This window comes from Sporothrix schenckii, assembly GCF_000961545.1.
Source record: "Sporothrix schenckii 1099-18 chromosome Unknown Cont38, whole genome shotgun sequence".
Classification (NCBI taxonomy): Eukaryota; Fungi; Ascomycota; class Sordariomycetes; order Ophiostomatales; family Ophiostomataceae; genus Sporothrix; species Sporothrix schenckii.
Genome location: NW_015971139.1, coordinates 2,273,443 through 2,287,745, shown reverse-complemented (window position 1 = coordinate 2,287,745; position 14,303 = coordinate 2,273,443). Strand labels below are relative to the sequence as shown.

The following is a 14,303-nucleotide window of genomic DNA, read 5'->3' as shown; positions in this document are numbered from 1 at the left end:
CATGTCTGACACCGAGAACCATCCTTCCAAAATGGCCAGCGCACAACAGCACTGGGTTGAGTCGACGACCAAGGCGGGCGTCGACCCAACATCCGACGCCACAGGCAGCCCAGCTCGCCCCCGCGACACGCTCGCGACGGATGCCCGCGCTGCGGCCGATGCTGAGCACAAAATGTCCCTCATGGACGGCATCCGGGCCTACCCGCGCGCCGTAGCCTGGTCGGTCGTCATCTCGACGGCCACGACCATGGACGGGTACGACACGGGCTTCCTGTCGTCCCTCTTGGGGCTGCCCGCCTTCCGCCAGCAGTTTGGCCATGCCCAGGGCAACGGCTATGTCATCTCGCCGGCGTGGCAGTCGGCCATTGGCAACTCGAGCAGCATCGGCATCTTTCTGGGCGTTCTGCTCAACGGCTGGCTGACGGACTACCTGGGCCACCGCCGCATTCTCATGAGCTGCTACGTTCTGATCACGGCGCTCGTCTTCATCCCCTTTTTTGCGCCCAGCGTCGGCGTCCTCGTGGCCGGCGAGATCTTGTGCGGCATCGTCTGGGGCCAGTTCAGCATCACGGGCGCCACGTACGCCTCGGAGGTGTGTCCGCTGCCGCTGCGCGCGTACCTGACGTCGTACATCAACATCACCTGGATCCTGGGGCAGTTCATTGCGGCCCTCGTGCTGCGCGGCGTGGCCAGCCTGCCGGACACGAACCCGTGGGCGTACCGCATCCCGTTTGCGGTGCAGTGGGTGTGGCCGATCCCGCTGTGCCTGGGGGCCTACCTGGCGCCCGAGTCGCCGTGGTGGCTGGTGCGGCAGGGCCGGCTCGACGAGGCCGAGGTGTCCCTGCGGCGGCTGTCGAGCAAGAAGGCGGCGCACCAGGTCTCGCCGCACCAGACGATGGCCATGATGGTGCACACGGACCAGCTTGAGCGGGCCTACGAGGAGGGCACGTCGTACCTCGACTGCTTCCGGGGCGTGAATCTGCGGCGGACGGAGATTGCCTGCATGGCCTGGTGCATCCAGGTCTTTTTTGGGCTGCCGCTCAACGGCTACGACACGTACTTTTTCGAGCAGGCGGGCCTGGACACCGTCTACGCGTTCGACCTGACCGTCGGCGACCGGCTCATTGCCCTGACCGGCACGGCCCTCTCGTGGCTCATGCTCACCTACTTTGGCCGCCGCACCATCTACCAGATTGGCATCACCTGCAACGTCATTCTCCTCATCACCATTGGCGGCGCCGCCTCGGCCCACAACAACGGCGGCGCCTGGGCCCAGTCCATCCTGCTCATGTGCTGGCCCTTTGTCACCAGCATGACCGTCGGCTCCGTCGCCTTTGCCATTGTCAGCGAGGTCGGCTCCACCCGCCTGCGCGCCAAGACCATCGCCATCGCGCGCAACACCTGGAACCTGCTCAACATCATCTTTGGCGTCGTCATGCCGTACCTCATCAACCCGGACGCCGCCGGGCTGCAGGGCAAAGCCGCCTTCATTTTCGTGTTTCTGGGCGCGCTAAGTCTCGTCTGGGTGGTCTTCCGCCTGCCCGAGACCAAGCACCGCACCTACGAGGAGCTCGACATTTTGTTCCTGCGCAAGGTCAAAGCCCGCGATTTCAAGAACACCGCCGTCGCCGCCTACCAGGAGGACATTCACAAAGCCGTGGGGCAATGAAAAGGAGGCGAGCGTGAGACGGATGCAGGGGGGACAGTAGAAGTGGCATTGGTTATGGAAGAACGCAGTTGTCGGCAGCTATATTTATATATATATGTATATCAATTGTCCTTCTACTATTTAATCATTTCCATTAAATAAGTTACCATGTCTATTCAATCTGCACTCGTAGATTCTATACATTTTGCTGCATCCAACGCCGGGCCTACAACTGGTATCGCAGCATCGTGTAAGAACACCGCTTGAAGACGACCTTCTTGTCCGTCGACAGTGACGAGCGCACAGGCACGATCTTGTCCTTGTCTTCAAACGAGTTGACGTCACCCGGCTCGCCCGAGACCACAATCTTTTCGAGGCCGGCCTTGATGTCCGCGTCGATACTGAGGTCGACCGCGACATCCTCGAGCTTGGCATTGACCACCGAGAGCGTGAGAACATTGTCCTCGCTGACGACCGCCGCCATGTCCAAATACTTTAGCTCGGGCAGCATGTCGTCAAACTGGGCGAGCTGGCCGGTGCGCTCGCCGGACCAGACGTCGGCGCTGTTGACGTGGGACGACACCGAGCGGCCGCCCCGCAAATACTGCGACATGAGCACGTACGGCCACCAGGTGGTCTGCTTGACGAGCTGCCCCTCCTGGGTGCGGAGGGGCGACAGCACGTTGACGCTCTGGGCGATGCAGGCGATTTCAACAATGTCGGCATGGCGCACAAAGACGTGGAGCCAGACGGCGACGCCCAGCATGTCGGACACGTTGTACACCATCTCGTGGCCCTCGTCGCCGGGGTACTCTTGCGTGTTCCAGACGTTCCACTCGTCGAAGCAGATCTTGACGGGCTTGGCCACGTGCTTGGCGTGCCGGGCGCGGTCAATCATGGCCTGCGTCCAGGCGATGCAGGTCTCGGCAATGCGCGGGCCAAAGACGGCCTGCTCGTGCGTCTTCTGGTCGGTGTACAGGTGGATCGAGTGGTAGTCGACCCACTCGACGCACTGCTGCAGCACGTACTCGTCCCAGTCGTTGTAGCCGTGCTGGCCGCACAGCACCAGCTTGACCGTCGGGTCCAGGAACCGGATCGCCTTGGCCCACTGCACGGCCTGCGCCGCGTACGCCTCCTTGCCGACCTGGGCGACCTGCCAGTCGCCGTACACCTCGTTGCCGAGGCACCAGTACTTGATGGCGTGCGGCTTCTCGATGCCGTGGCTGCGCCGCAGGTTGGCGTAGTACGAGTCCGCGTCGCTGTTGCAGTACTCGATCCACGCCAGCGCCTCGCGCAGGTCGCCCGTGCCCATGTTGAGGCACAGGAACGGCTCGCTGCCCGTCAGCCGGCACCACGCGACAAACTCGTTGGTGCCAAACGTGTTGGGCTCCGTGTTGTGCCACGCCAGGTCCAGCCGCTTCTTGCGCTCCGCCAAAGGCCCCACGCCGTCGCGCCAGTTGAAGTTGGCGCAGTAGTTGCCGCCCGGGTACCGCACCAGCGGCGGCTTGAGCTCGTCGCGGAACGTCTCGAGCACGTCTTTACGGTAGATGTCGACACATTCGTCCGTCTGGGACGCCTCGGGATACGACGCCGGCACCAGCCCGCCGTAGACGCATCGTCCCATGTGCTCGACAAAGCCCGAGAAGATCTTGCGGTCGACGGGCGCAATCGTGTGCTGTGTGGTGATGCTAAGCGTGGTCATGATGGGCGTGGTGGGCGTGGTGGGCGTGGTGGTCGTCGCGGTGCTGTCGTGAGGGCTGGAGTAGCTGTCTTTGGAGATGTTTGACAATGGGAATCCGAAAGATTGCACAACAAGACACGTTAAATATGCCGTCCTGCTCTGCTCCTTCCGCTTTCGGCCCTCGCACCGTCAGCTCCAAAGAGTTTTGTCCGCTCTGTCTCCCTTTCTGTGCTGCCGGGCCAGATGGAGCAGCTCTCCGCACTGCAGTCTCCCGCCGCAGCTATCTGCCAACGATTGCCGACTTTCTTCCAACACTTTTTCTGTGGGCACGCTGCCTACTGCACCGAGGCTCCCCGACATCCTCCGTTGTATTTCGTATTGAACGCTGTCTTGCTCCGTCGTCTGCACCTTCCCCGCGCTTTTGTGGGGCGCCATTGACTTTGCTCTTTCCCCTTTTTGGGGTTGTCGGGGCGGCGGACAATGACGCAAAATGGGAACGAGGAGGGAAGGTTCCCCGCTCAGGGACCCAGGCTCGCAGGGAAAGAACGATCCACTCGGGACCGTCGACCATTCAAAACGATCACAATGACCCTCAAAAGGACATTTTGGAGTGAGCAGTAGCCAACGCTAGGAGCAGCACCCAAGCATCAGCCGACCCAGATTCGGCGTGTCTGGCGGATGCCGCTTGCAGAGGCGGCGGACAAAGACGCTGCACATACGGGTTGGAGGTGCATGATGTTGCAATCGAGAGCTGTGCTGCTGTTTACCGGTCGTCGTCGAGGATCACGAACGATGATGCTCCGCAGCTCTCCAAAACTGAAAAATTACAAAAAGAGACAAGCCCCAACACCAACACAACCAGACCCTACCAGCCTCCCCAGGAAAGGGTGGGCCCAGCGAAGCGAGTTCCGACACGCTTTCTTGACAAGGATCCTCGAATCTCCAAGAGGCACGACCATGAGACGATCGTCAGCATTCCCACGCGACAATGCAAGACGACATTGTCGATGACAGTGTCGTGATGGCGGCAGGTGACGATGATGGGAGGCGCCGGTGATGGGAACCGGTGAGGAGACAAGTCCTCTTGGCGCGAGTATTTCAAGTCGTTGGCGGTCGTGATATTTTCTCGATGGGGAACCCTCGATACAATGAGATCAACGGCCTCGCATGGTCTCTTGTGTTTGCCGCACTCAGTTTTCCACAGTTGTTGACTTCATTGTTTCTTACGTCCCCTCCATTCCACACGACAACATGGTCAACGTCAACCGCGTTGTGCGCGCCCTCGGCCTCGCCTCCGTCTTCTTTCTTCGCGTGGCCGCCGACAGCCAGGGCTCCTTTCTCTGGGACCCGCCCGTCGACAACGAGGCCAACGTCTACGCTCGGGTGATTGAGCTGCAGCACGCGGCCGACCACAAGATCAATGGCCGCCTACTGGCCACCTGGGAGCACTGGTACACCACCGGCCCTGACACCGCGGTAGGCAACGGTACGGCGGGCGGTTTTATCATCCGCGCCAGTGACGATGGCGGCGATTCCTGGGCGACGTTGACGACCGTCGAGGACACGTTTTCTGGACCACAGCAGCCGCTGTCCCTCTTCTGGCAGCCGTTCCTGTTTGAGTTCCCCGTCGCTCTGGGCAAATATGCCGCCGGCACGCTCCTGCTGGTGGGCAACCTCGTGCCGCAGGACAAGAGCACGACCAACTTTTACACATGGCGGTCGACCGACCACGGCAAGTCGTGGAAAGCTGTGGGACACCGACCCTGGCAGACCGGCGGTCCTCCGAGCGCTGGCATCTGGGAGCCCTTCCTTTACCTCGACAAGCACAACCGACTGGTGGCCGTGTTTTCCGACGAGCGCCAGAACACGGCGCACAGCCAGATGCTGGTGCACGTCGTGTCGACGGACGGCGGCGACTCGTGGGGCGACGTGGTCGTGGACGTCGCCAGCGACGCCCAGAGCGACCGGCCCGGGATGGCCACCGTGGCGCGGTTGCCCAGCGGCCAGTATGCCATGAGCTACGAGGTGTGCGGCCGGCCGGGGTGCCCGGTGCATGTGAAGACGGGCGACGGCACCGAGTGGCGGGCCGCCGACATCGGGAGCCCCGTCGTGTCCGACCACATGTACGCGGGCTCCAGTCCGTACATGATCTGGGACCCCAGCTCCGAACAGCTCGTCCTGTCCAGCCATGCCATCTGGAACGACGCGACCGACACGCAGGCACCGCCGACCCGCCGGGCCGTGTTTACCAACAGCGACAAGAACGGTGCCGGCGCTTGGTCGTGGTCGCCGGCCCCCTGGGCGGCCAGCAATGCCTCGGCGGCGTGCAACGCCAATTACAGCCCACACCTTCTCCCGCTCCAAGGCGGGACGATCCGGTACACCACACCGTCCAGCGAGGGCGCCTCGGGCCTCTGCTCGGAACGCACAGGCGCCGCACCGGTTGGCGTCCTGCCGTACCGCGCCGACTTTGCGGCCCACGGACAGCTGGGGTGGTTCGACCTCGGCGGAAACTGGTCGGTCGACGGTGGCGCGTACTCGGTGGGGTCGGTGGGCAACATCGATGCCCGCGCCGTCACAGGCTCCTCGGGGTGGACCGACTACACGGTGGCGGCAGATGCCATGATTGTCGGCAGTTCGGGCGTCGTTGGGCTCAATGCCCGTGTCACGTCTCCGTGGAATGGCCTCAACGCCTTCAAGGGCTACACGGCTGCCATCAACAGCTTCACGGGCAACCTGACGCTCTCCCGCGAGGCGCACGCTATGGTGGTGCTGTCCAGTGTGGCCCACCCGGGCGGCATTGTCGGCAACACCTGGTACCACTTGTCACTGACCGTCCGTGGGTACGAGCTGACTGCCACTGTATCGTCTGCTACAGGGAAGACGACGACCACTGTAACCGCTGTGGACAACAGCTTCCCGCAGGGCATGGCAGGGCTGCTAGTCAACGATGGCGCGGGGAGTTTTAGCAATGTTCATATCAATAAGGTGTAGTGGGCAGAAGTAGGCAAGGAGTGATGGTAGCATTGGGTGGATCATTTTGGTCGTTTTGGCTAGATTGGTTCATTGTTTAAAAGAATATAAAGTTGTATGAATGGATTTGACCGTTATCTGAGTAACCATTGACCTTCCCCTGTGAAAGGTCATGCAAATATCTAAAGAAAAGGAGATGTGAAAACATGAGTTGGAAGAGCCTGGTCGTGTCGTGATCGTGTGTGTCCTCTCAGAGGGAAATCAAGTACATGAAACAAAATCCCTTCTCAACACCTGGCCACCCGGTCAAATCCCTTTTATTCTCCCGTGCATGAACCATCTCCATCTCTTGTTCTCACAGTTTTCCCTCTTGTGCTGTTGTCGCTTAGCAGGTGCGCGACGAGGGAACGCCGCAGATAGGGCCAAACTGGTCGTCTGCGAAGCAAAGGACGCCCGTGACATCGTCAATGTATGTGTCTAGAAAGGAAACATTGTCAGTATGTGGTGGGGAAAGTAAGACGGAGTTGAGAGTGTTGGGAGAACATACTGAGGTCTGCCGACACTTTGCCGCCGGAGCAGGTGCAGTCGATGGTACTGCCCGACATCGAGCAGAGGAAGCAAGGGACATTGTTGACCGAGAAGTCGCCACTGTGATATCGTCAGTCACGTTGAGCACGTCAGAGGAGAAAGGGGGGACATACTTTTCGGTGTACGTGAGGAATTCGGGCGAGCGGTAGCCGAGGATCTTGTTCAGATCCAGCTCGGCCCACTGGTACTGCTGGTCGTTGGGGTTGCCGTTGTTGCCACCCGAGATAAGGCACTCGGTGACGAGGATGTTGGAGCTGTCTGAAGCGATGCAGATGTTGCGGCACGAGTTGGTGAAGGTGGCCATGGCAGGGGCCGAGAAGAGGAGGCTGGCCAGAGCCGCAGTGGTGGTGGTGAGCTTGAAGGCAGGCATCGTGGCAGTCGGTTGCGAGTGGGAAGATTGTAGTAAGAAAGATGAATGAGAGTTGTGAAGAAAGACAGCCAGTGTCAAAGAAGTGAAGTTGAAAACAAGGAAACAGTGAAAGTCTTGGGCGAGTTGGATCTGTCAATTATCAAGAGAAAATAGAAGAGGAGAGAAGATGGAGGAGAGATTTTCAAAGGGGAGACAGCCTTCTTTTATACAAAACTGGCAGACTGGGCGGTGAAAGCACTTGCAAAGCTGGTAACTTTTTTGCACACTCGCACAGGCCACCTTTCGAATGGGCAGAATAAACGTGGTTTGATGTCATGGAGAAGGTGATGGAAGGTTGATACTGGTGATTTGGGGGAAAAAGGGAAGGAACGATGTGATTGTTAGTGGTGGTGACGAGTTGGGAAGGAGCGATTCACAGGAGGTGAGGAGAAGGTGAGAATATGTTGAGAAGATGTTGAGGACAGTCTAAAGGATGCGGGTTCTGGGGATGGAAAATTAAAGTCAAAGTCATTCACATCTGAGAACGGACATTACGATTACTAGGAGCTCATGGACATTGAATAAATCTACATATGACAGAATGGTGACGGTGAGGTCAGGACATCGTGAGGCTGCATTGACAAGGCAGCATGGACAATCATGGCCACAAGTGGTGTAACGACGTCAGTGAAGCTTACATGTTGGCATTTGGCATTGCAGTTATTGGTATTCACTACTCTGTACATGTATGTCGTCACGGCCACCGACACAATCTGCACATCGACCTATTGGCTGTTGTTTTTTCATCAGTGGCACCACCAATGGGTTTGTTTACAGCGTCAGGGGCTTCGTGCCCAGTCGCCATTTTGGTGCTCTACGGCACATTTTCTCTCTAGACACATTTTCACACGCCTCCAAGTGACGTAAATTAAAATAAATATAACTGAGCCAACATCACTCCAGTCAACGCCTCGTCTTGGGATTCCAGAATGCGAGGAAGGTGCCAGCTCTTGGCATAGCGGACCCACTTATGAGAGCAACAAGCGACCGCATATCTCAACAAGTCCATTTACCGTCAACATTAATGGTGTCGTGAGAAAGGATCTCTTTGGAAACGAAAACACCAACGTACTAGGAGTTTTCAAATTCCTAGATTCCTACATGTCGGGAGGGGGGGGATAATCCGCCGACGTAACTCCCCTCTACTATTTACCTATTTAACGTCTACAGGTTTACCTCATAAGTGACCGCTAATGGCTAAAACGACCAAAGGGGAACAGTCGTCATAAAGTCCAAGAGAGAGACAGCAGCACGTCAACGTGGGAATGAAAGCCAATATCAGAAACATCCTGTCTGCCTCCGGCCATCTTCTGAATTTCAACAGTAAACGGTTTTGAGGATCGACAAATAAGAGCGCCAAAGAATAAAAATGGAGAGCGAGCTGATGTAAATAATGTCCCTTCTCCACAGGTGGCCGTGTCGACCTCTCTCGTTGCCTCGTGGACAAAGTCAAAGGTCTTCCCTCCCGTCTGCTCCGATCCACTCCTCCAATCCCTCGAATCGTGTCGCTGGGTCCAGGAGCAAACCCTCAAGAATCATCATCCTGTACCGCCCGCTCTCGTCGTCTCGGATGGGTACCGGGGCGGGCTCGTTCGCAAGCCGGCTTGTAAAGGCCCAGGACCGCAACAAACCCAAGACGCGCGCTGCCTTGATGGCTTTCCTCGTGTCTTCGTCCAGGCCGCCAACCGCGCCATCCAAGGTCTCCCAAAAACAAGCCACCAGATTGTCGTAGTCCTCGTACCGGATCCATCCATGCTTGAGATGCAATTTGCTCATCAAATCTTGCAGGGAATGCAGGTTGGTGCCAAAGGGGCCGATCTCCGCCTCGGCCCAGTCAATGACGCCGACCAGGTGGCAAGACGCCTCGTCGACCATGATGTTGCAGTCGCCCAAGTCCTTGTGGAGAAGAACCATAGGAAGAGCGGAAATGTCCGGCAGAGATCGCAGTGTAGCGCGGAGGACGGGGTGGAAGCGGTCCGGGAGGGCATGGAGCAAGATGTGCAGTTCGGTCTCAAACGTCGCGGCCATGTGGTCGCGAGAGGCCGCGTCGACCGTCTGCGGCGCTTTCCACGCGACAGCAAAGAAGCTGCGTCACATTGTGTGAGGATTTCCTATTTCCCCTAGACAATACGCAAAAGACGAACCCAACGACATACCTTGCCACATCCTTGATCAGAGTCTTCCGTCGGGCCTTGTTGGTCGGTGAGTTTTCGGGGAAGCCGTGTGCGAGCACAAAGTCCAGGCGGCTTATCCCTCGTATGCGCGTCATCGTGTACACGAGCAGTGGCTCTTGGCCCGCCCCGGCCATGGACGCGTCGCCGAGCTGCCGCCGGAAAGACACGTCGGGCACCAAGGCCCCGAATATGCGTCGGGCGAGAGCCGCCGTCTGTCCCTTGAGCTCGAGCGACTTGAGGCGAAACTGAACGACATGGCTTAACTCATGGCCGGCGTAGACGGTGTACGAACAACCGCCCTGCACCGCGACCGGGACGACGCTGTCGCCGCCGACCAGTTCTTTGGCCAGGCTGTCGCACGCCTCGCGGCTCACGGGTGTCTTTGTGAAAAACGCAGCGATCTCGTCGTCGACGGCATATTGCTCGTTTTCGAAACTCATGGCGTTTGGGTGTGTGGCAGCTCGTTTTGGCCTGATGGGTATAGATGCTTGGTTCTTAAAAGCCTGTCCGATCTACGGCCCATTTGACAAGAAACAAATACGAATGGTGATCCTGCTGGCCTCAACATGCTCCATGGATGCGGCCGTTGCTTGCAGCGATCCGTTGTTCACAATGGCAGAAACAATGCGGTGTACGGTATGTTGTAGTGATTCTGGGGCAAAGGGGACATCAAGACAAAAACCACCAGGCAACGACCAATCATAACGGCGCATGCCCAGCCACACACGCTGACAATGCAATCCAGTCGACAAATATGTCGTACTCGGTGCCTCGGCACATGTAGCAACAGATGCATCTTTGCAGCTTTATTACTGTACGCAGTAAAACGGAGTACTCGTCACTCTATCGTCTAAATTGCCTCTCCGTTCTGTGACTTTAGGTCGTTAAACGTCACGACCATATAATTGGGTGCAAGTACAATGGTGGCCGCGCTGACTTGGGCATGACTTGCGTTGTGGACAACCACAGTAGAGCAAAAGTACGATGACTGGTGCCGGGAAGTAACAACGTCTTGATGCCCGCCATCACATCAACGGCTCATATTCGTCGGGCATCGGCCGGCCCTCGATCCACGCGCGCACGCCCTCGGCAAACAGCTCCGGGAACTGAAGCGACCACCAGTGGATGGCGTTGCGCACGACGTACGCGCCACTGGCCGCGTTCTGTCGCCGCAAGACAACGCCTGCGGCCGCCGTATCGTCCACGTTGTCCATCTTGGCGCCGGCCACAATCGCCACGCGCACGCTTCCGCGGATGGCCGCCAGGTTGTCGTTTGTGACGAGGGCCAGCTCCTCGTACGCTGGCCGCAGCGTTGCCATGTTCTGGTTCCTTTGCACCTCCTCCCGGAGCCCGGGGATGGGCTGTGCGCCGCCCAGCGTCGCCCAAAAGATGCGCTCCGTCGCCAGCTGCCCGGCCAGCGTCACGAGGCCGCTCAGCAGCCGCGGGTGCTGCATAAACCACAGGCGCGTGCCGGTAAAGGGGCTGCAGCCGGTGCACCAGACAGAGAGGACCTGGTCCGGGAGGCGGCGGGCCCATTCGAGGGCAAGGAAGCCGCCCAGCGACAGACCGACAACGTGGGCTTTTTGAGCGACCACGTGGTTGGTGACGAGTCGGGCCAGCCCACGGATGGTGTTGTCAAAACTAAAGGGAATGTGCCTGGACCGCGAGTGGCCCGGCAGGTCAACAAGCAAAAGGTCGTAGTCGGCCTCCAGAAACGCAGCCACGCGTGTAAACTCAAGATGGCAGGACTCGGCGCCGTGGAGAAAAACAACAGCCGGAGGAGGGGACGCCGAGCTCTCTGTATTGGCCGAGTCCGACTGGGCCGGCGGCGTGAGGCGCGTAAACGCTAACACGGGCGCGTCCTCTATTGTTGTCGGTGCCGGTCCATCTGTGGCCATTCTGTGGTGGTGAGGCTGGTGGACAACTGCGGTGTCGGAAAGCGAAATGGGGACAGAAGAAGCGTCGCGGAGTGAGGTCGACATGTCGTTAAATTGTGGCAACCAAACACTAAGATACACTGGTCGAACTCAAGGCACCAAAACAGCGCTAGTTTGGTTTGGATCCACCTCTTCAGCCTTATTACAAAAAGAAAGTGAAGCAGGGACGACCTGCGCGCAATTCTTTATCTTTATTAACATCACACAATACGGCTATGCATACATAAATTAGATGACATACATGCATTATATTTTCAGAAAAAAAGAGGAGAGACGGCCATATGGAATCGGTTCCCGTGACAGTATCGAGGGTTGCTGTAATGGTACTCTTTGGATGTAAACAATGCAAATAGCCAAGTATTCTTTTCAAATGATGCTTCTTTGCTTCCTGAACTGTGTTCGTGAGTACTCTTATTGTCTTTATTTTATTTATGACATATACATTTGTGTTTTTTTTTTTACAGAAAAAGAAGAAGAAGAAGAAGAAATAAAATAAAATAAAAAAGGACTGACCGGTCATCTGCAGGCCTACAACATGTTGAGCATGCAGCTGTATCTTCTTCGAATAAACACATTTTCTGTCACCAGACAATACTACTGGCTCTACACTCCCGCGATTTGGGGCTGGACCTATGTCTCGAGTTGGTTGGTAATAGTCTCGGTAGCATAACGGTTGGCATGGACGCACGCCGCCTCTCTTTACGTTACCTTCATCATCCTCTCATCAATCGTCCCTCTCCGGATCCTCGCCGTCATCGTCAACAACGAGGCGGCCAACCGTCTGGGGCCAACACGCCGGGCGAATATACATTTGCCATCGATAGCATCGTGATCACTGCGCCCAACAGCCAGCTGTTTCAGGTAAGACGGATTGCACATGGCGTAAGTACCTGGCCAAGGCGATGCGCACGCTTGACGATGCATGTCTCGTGATCGACTACCTGCACTGAGAGATTGCCTCTGTCGAGATTTCCAGCACCTACCGACGCCGGCCGCCAGGGTCCATGGTCCTGATGGTATTCAAGGAAAGTCCCTCGATTCCGTCCTCTATCAAATGTCTGTCACTGATTGACAAGACCGGCTTTGTTTATGCCCAAATCTCAAAAATGGCTTTGAGGCTGAGGTTTACCGAAGAATGAGTGGAGCAACGTGATGATATGATATGATGATATGATGCTAATGCTTATGCTTGTTATTGACGTTTGAGTTTGAGATGATTTCTTATTCCTGGGAGATCTGTTGATCTTATTGCCCGGCAAGAGCAAAAATAGAAACACGCGTAATGCGTAACGTCCAGCGTATCACTATGTAGCGGAGAAGCACATGTTGGAAGCGAGAAAGGCACATACCAAATGAAAAACGCACCGTCTTCCTTTGAGGTGCAATAGAGTAGGGGCAGTTGCACTTGTCCTCCACGCTTTTCGTCTTCTCAAAACGGTCCACGACGAAAGCAGAGCAAGCTGCCGTGGACAATGCAGTGTGAGATGGACAATGCAGGGGACCACAGGTGAGTGGGTACAACGTGACCGGCGTACAGCAGACGCAGGGCAAAGACGCAGGAACAGCCCAGGAGGTAAAAGGGGCAAGTATATGGAGAATGGGGCGGAAACCCGTTGTGAGACTACGTTGTCTGGTTGTCAATGCTATGTGGTTGTGGATGTTCAGAGGTCGCAGTTTCCACCGCCGCTGTCAACATTGGTGAAGTTAAATGCTTGGAGAACACCGGACTGGCAGTCTGGATGTTAAGCTTTCTAGTTGAGACACTGGACAACCCAACGACTCGAGGCAGCTGTGCAGTTGGCGGGCAGCCTCGCCCTAATGAGTACTCCTTGTGGTATGGACATCTACGATGTATTTTAGAGAGTGCCAAGACAATCGACTCTGCAGATCGACATTCCGATGCTGGCGTTTGTATTCGATTGCCATCAACCCTGGCGTTGTGCGAAACAAGGAAATGCACATTGGTGAGGCTTGGAGGCTTGGTTTAGGTGTTGGGCCTGTTGGCCAAGACATCGAACGGCAAAGACCAACGAAGACGACAAAAGTAGGAAAACCTGGAAGCGATCTGGGGGACCTTGCTGTGACGGCCGCGTCACCTTCTGAATTAGGGAACGTCTTTTTTGTCGTTTGTTGGGTTTTTGGCCAATGAATCCCCACAAGTGACCCACAAAAACGCAATTTATCCACGCGTCACCACGACGCTGATTGGCCGGTTCGGCAACATGAACGTACCCACATGGCCCTGCCGTCTGGGCCGCTGTTGCCGTTTTCTTGTCTCTACGATGTTCGTTTCTTCACAGTAGGCTTTTAGTCCGTTTAGTCCGTTTACTCCGTTTAGTCTCCGTCGCTATCGCTTTCGTTCCGTTTTGTTCGTTCTCCATCCTCACCAGCCTGACCATAGAACACTGTCGTATCGTAGCATCGAGGTGCCGACCAGGTTATGATAAAAGACAGATACGTACAGACGTCGTAGAGGAGGGGAGAAGAGGGGTAGATCAGACGAAGGCACCTCATCAGCTCATGTTGTGCGATACGTTACCAGGTTACCAATGTTTTCAGACACGCTGCACGGAGTAAATACGATTCTGATATCAACAGAACAGTAGCACTCTTACATACCTTGTCTACGCACACGGTCTTATCGTTTTTCTACTTCTCGCACACTTTGCAACGTCATCTGGTCTAACGAGGCGAAAGAGGCCGGGTTTGCGGCTCATGTGCTCGTCGGTGTTTTTGTAATTACCACAGTACTCTCACCAAGGAGTACAGTGGAAAACAAATTGGGTAAGTGGCCGAAAGACTCTAGGAATGCTCAGTGATGACGACGTACCAACGTCGGAAGTGAGAAGCCGGGCGAGCGTGCGAGTCGTAGGCGAAGCCAAAAGGAGAAATA

General features: G+C 56.6%; 6 protein-coding genes across 6 annotated transcripts; 2 read left to right on the top strand and 4 right to left on the bottom strand.

Annotated features, from left to right (window-relative positions):
* Position 1: 1 nt before the first annotated feature.
* On the top strand, positions 2–1,669 carry SPSK_06184 (MFS transporter, SP family, general alpha glucoside:H+ symporter; the record flags this gene model as incomplete). Its single annotated transcript, XM_016732891.1, has 1 exon — positions 2–1,669. The coding sequence occupies one exon, from the start codon at positions 2–4 to the stop codon at positions 1,667–1,669; it is 1,668 nt and encodes a 555-aa protein (XP_016592444.1).
* Positions 1,670–1,874: 205 nt separating this feature from the next.
* SPSK_06261 (alpha-N-arabinofuranosidase) lies at positions 1,875–3,350 on the bottom strand (the record flags this gene model as incomplete). Its single annotated transcript, XM_016732967.1, has 1 exon — positions 1,875–3,350. One exon carries the CDS (start codon positions 3,348–3,350, stop codon positions 1,875–1,877), a length of 1,476 nt encoding a protein of 491 aa, XP_016592443.1.
* Positions 3,351–4,580: 1,230 nt separating this feature from the next.
* Positions 4,581–6,323, top strand: SPSK_06157 (glucosyll hydrolase BNR repeat-containing protein; the record flags this gene model as incomplete). Its single annotated transcript, XM_016732864.1, has 1 exon — positions 4,581–6,323. The coding sequence occupies one exon, from the start codon at positions 4,581–4,583 to the stop codon at positions 6,321–6,323; it is 1,743 nt and encodes a 580-aa protein (XP_016592442.1).
* Positions 6,324–6,687: 364 nt separating this feature from the next.
* Positions 6,688–7,260, bottom strand: SPSK_06652 (uncharacterized protein; the record flags this gene model as incomplete). The annotated part of the gene is made up of 3 exons (XM_016733353.1): positions 6,688–6,779; positions 6,850–6,950; positions 7,004–7,260. 3 exons carry the CDS (start codon positions 7,258–7,260, stop codon positions 6,688–6,690), a joined length of 450 nt encoding a protein of 149 aa, XP_016592441.1.
* Positions 7,261–8,748: 1,488 nt separating this feature from the next.
* On the bottom strand, positions 8,749–9,913 carry SPSK_06385 (uncharacterized protein; the record flags this gene model as incomplete). Its single annotated transcript, XM_016733091.1, has 2 exons — positions 8,749–9,385; positions 9,456–9,913. The coding sequence occupies 2 exons, from the start codon at positions 9,911–9,913 to the stop codon at positions 8,749–8,751; spliced, it is 1,095 nt and encodes a 364-aa protein (XP_016592440.1).
* Positions 9,914–10,498: 585 nt separating this feature from the next.
* SPSK_06483 (uncharacterized protein) lies at positions 10,499–11,455 on the bottom strand (the record flags this gene model as incomplete). The annotated part of the gene is made up of 1 exon (XM_016733188.1): positions 10,499–11,455. One exon carries the CDS (start codon positions 11,453–11,455, stop codon positions 10,499–10,501), a length of 957 nt encoding a protein of 318 aa, XP_016592439.1.
* Positions 11,456–14,303: the final 2,848 nt, after the last annotated feature.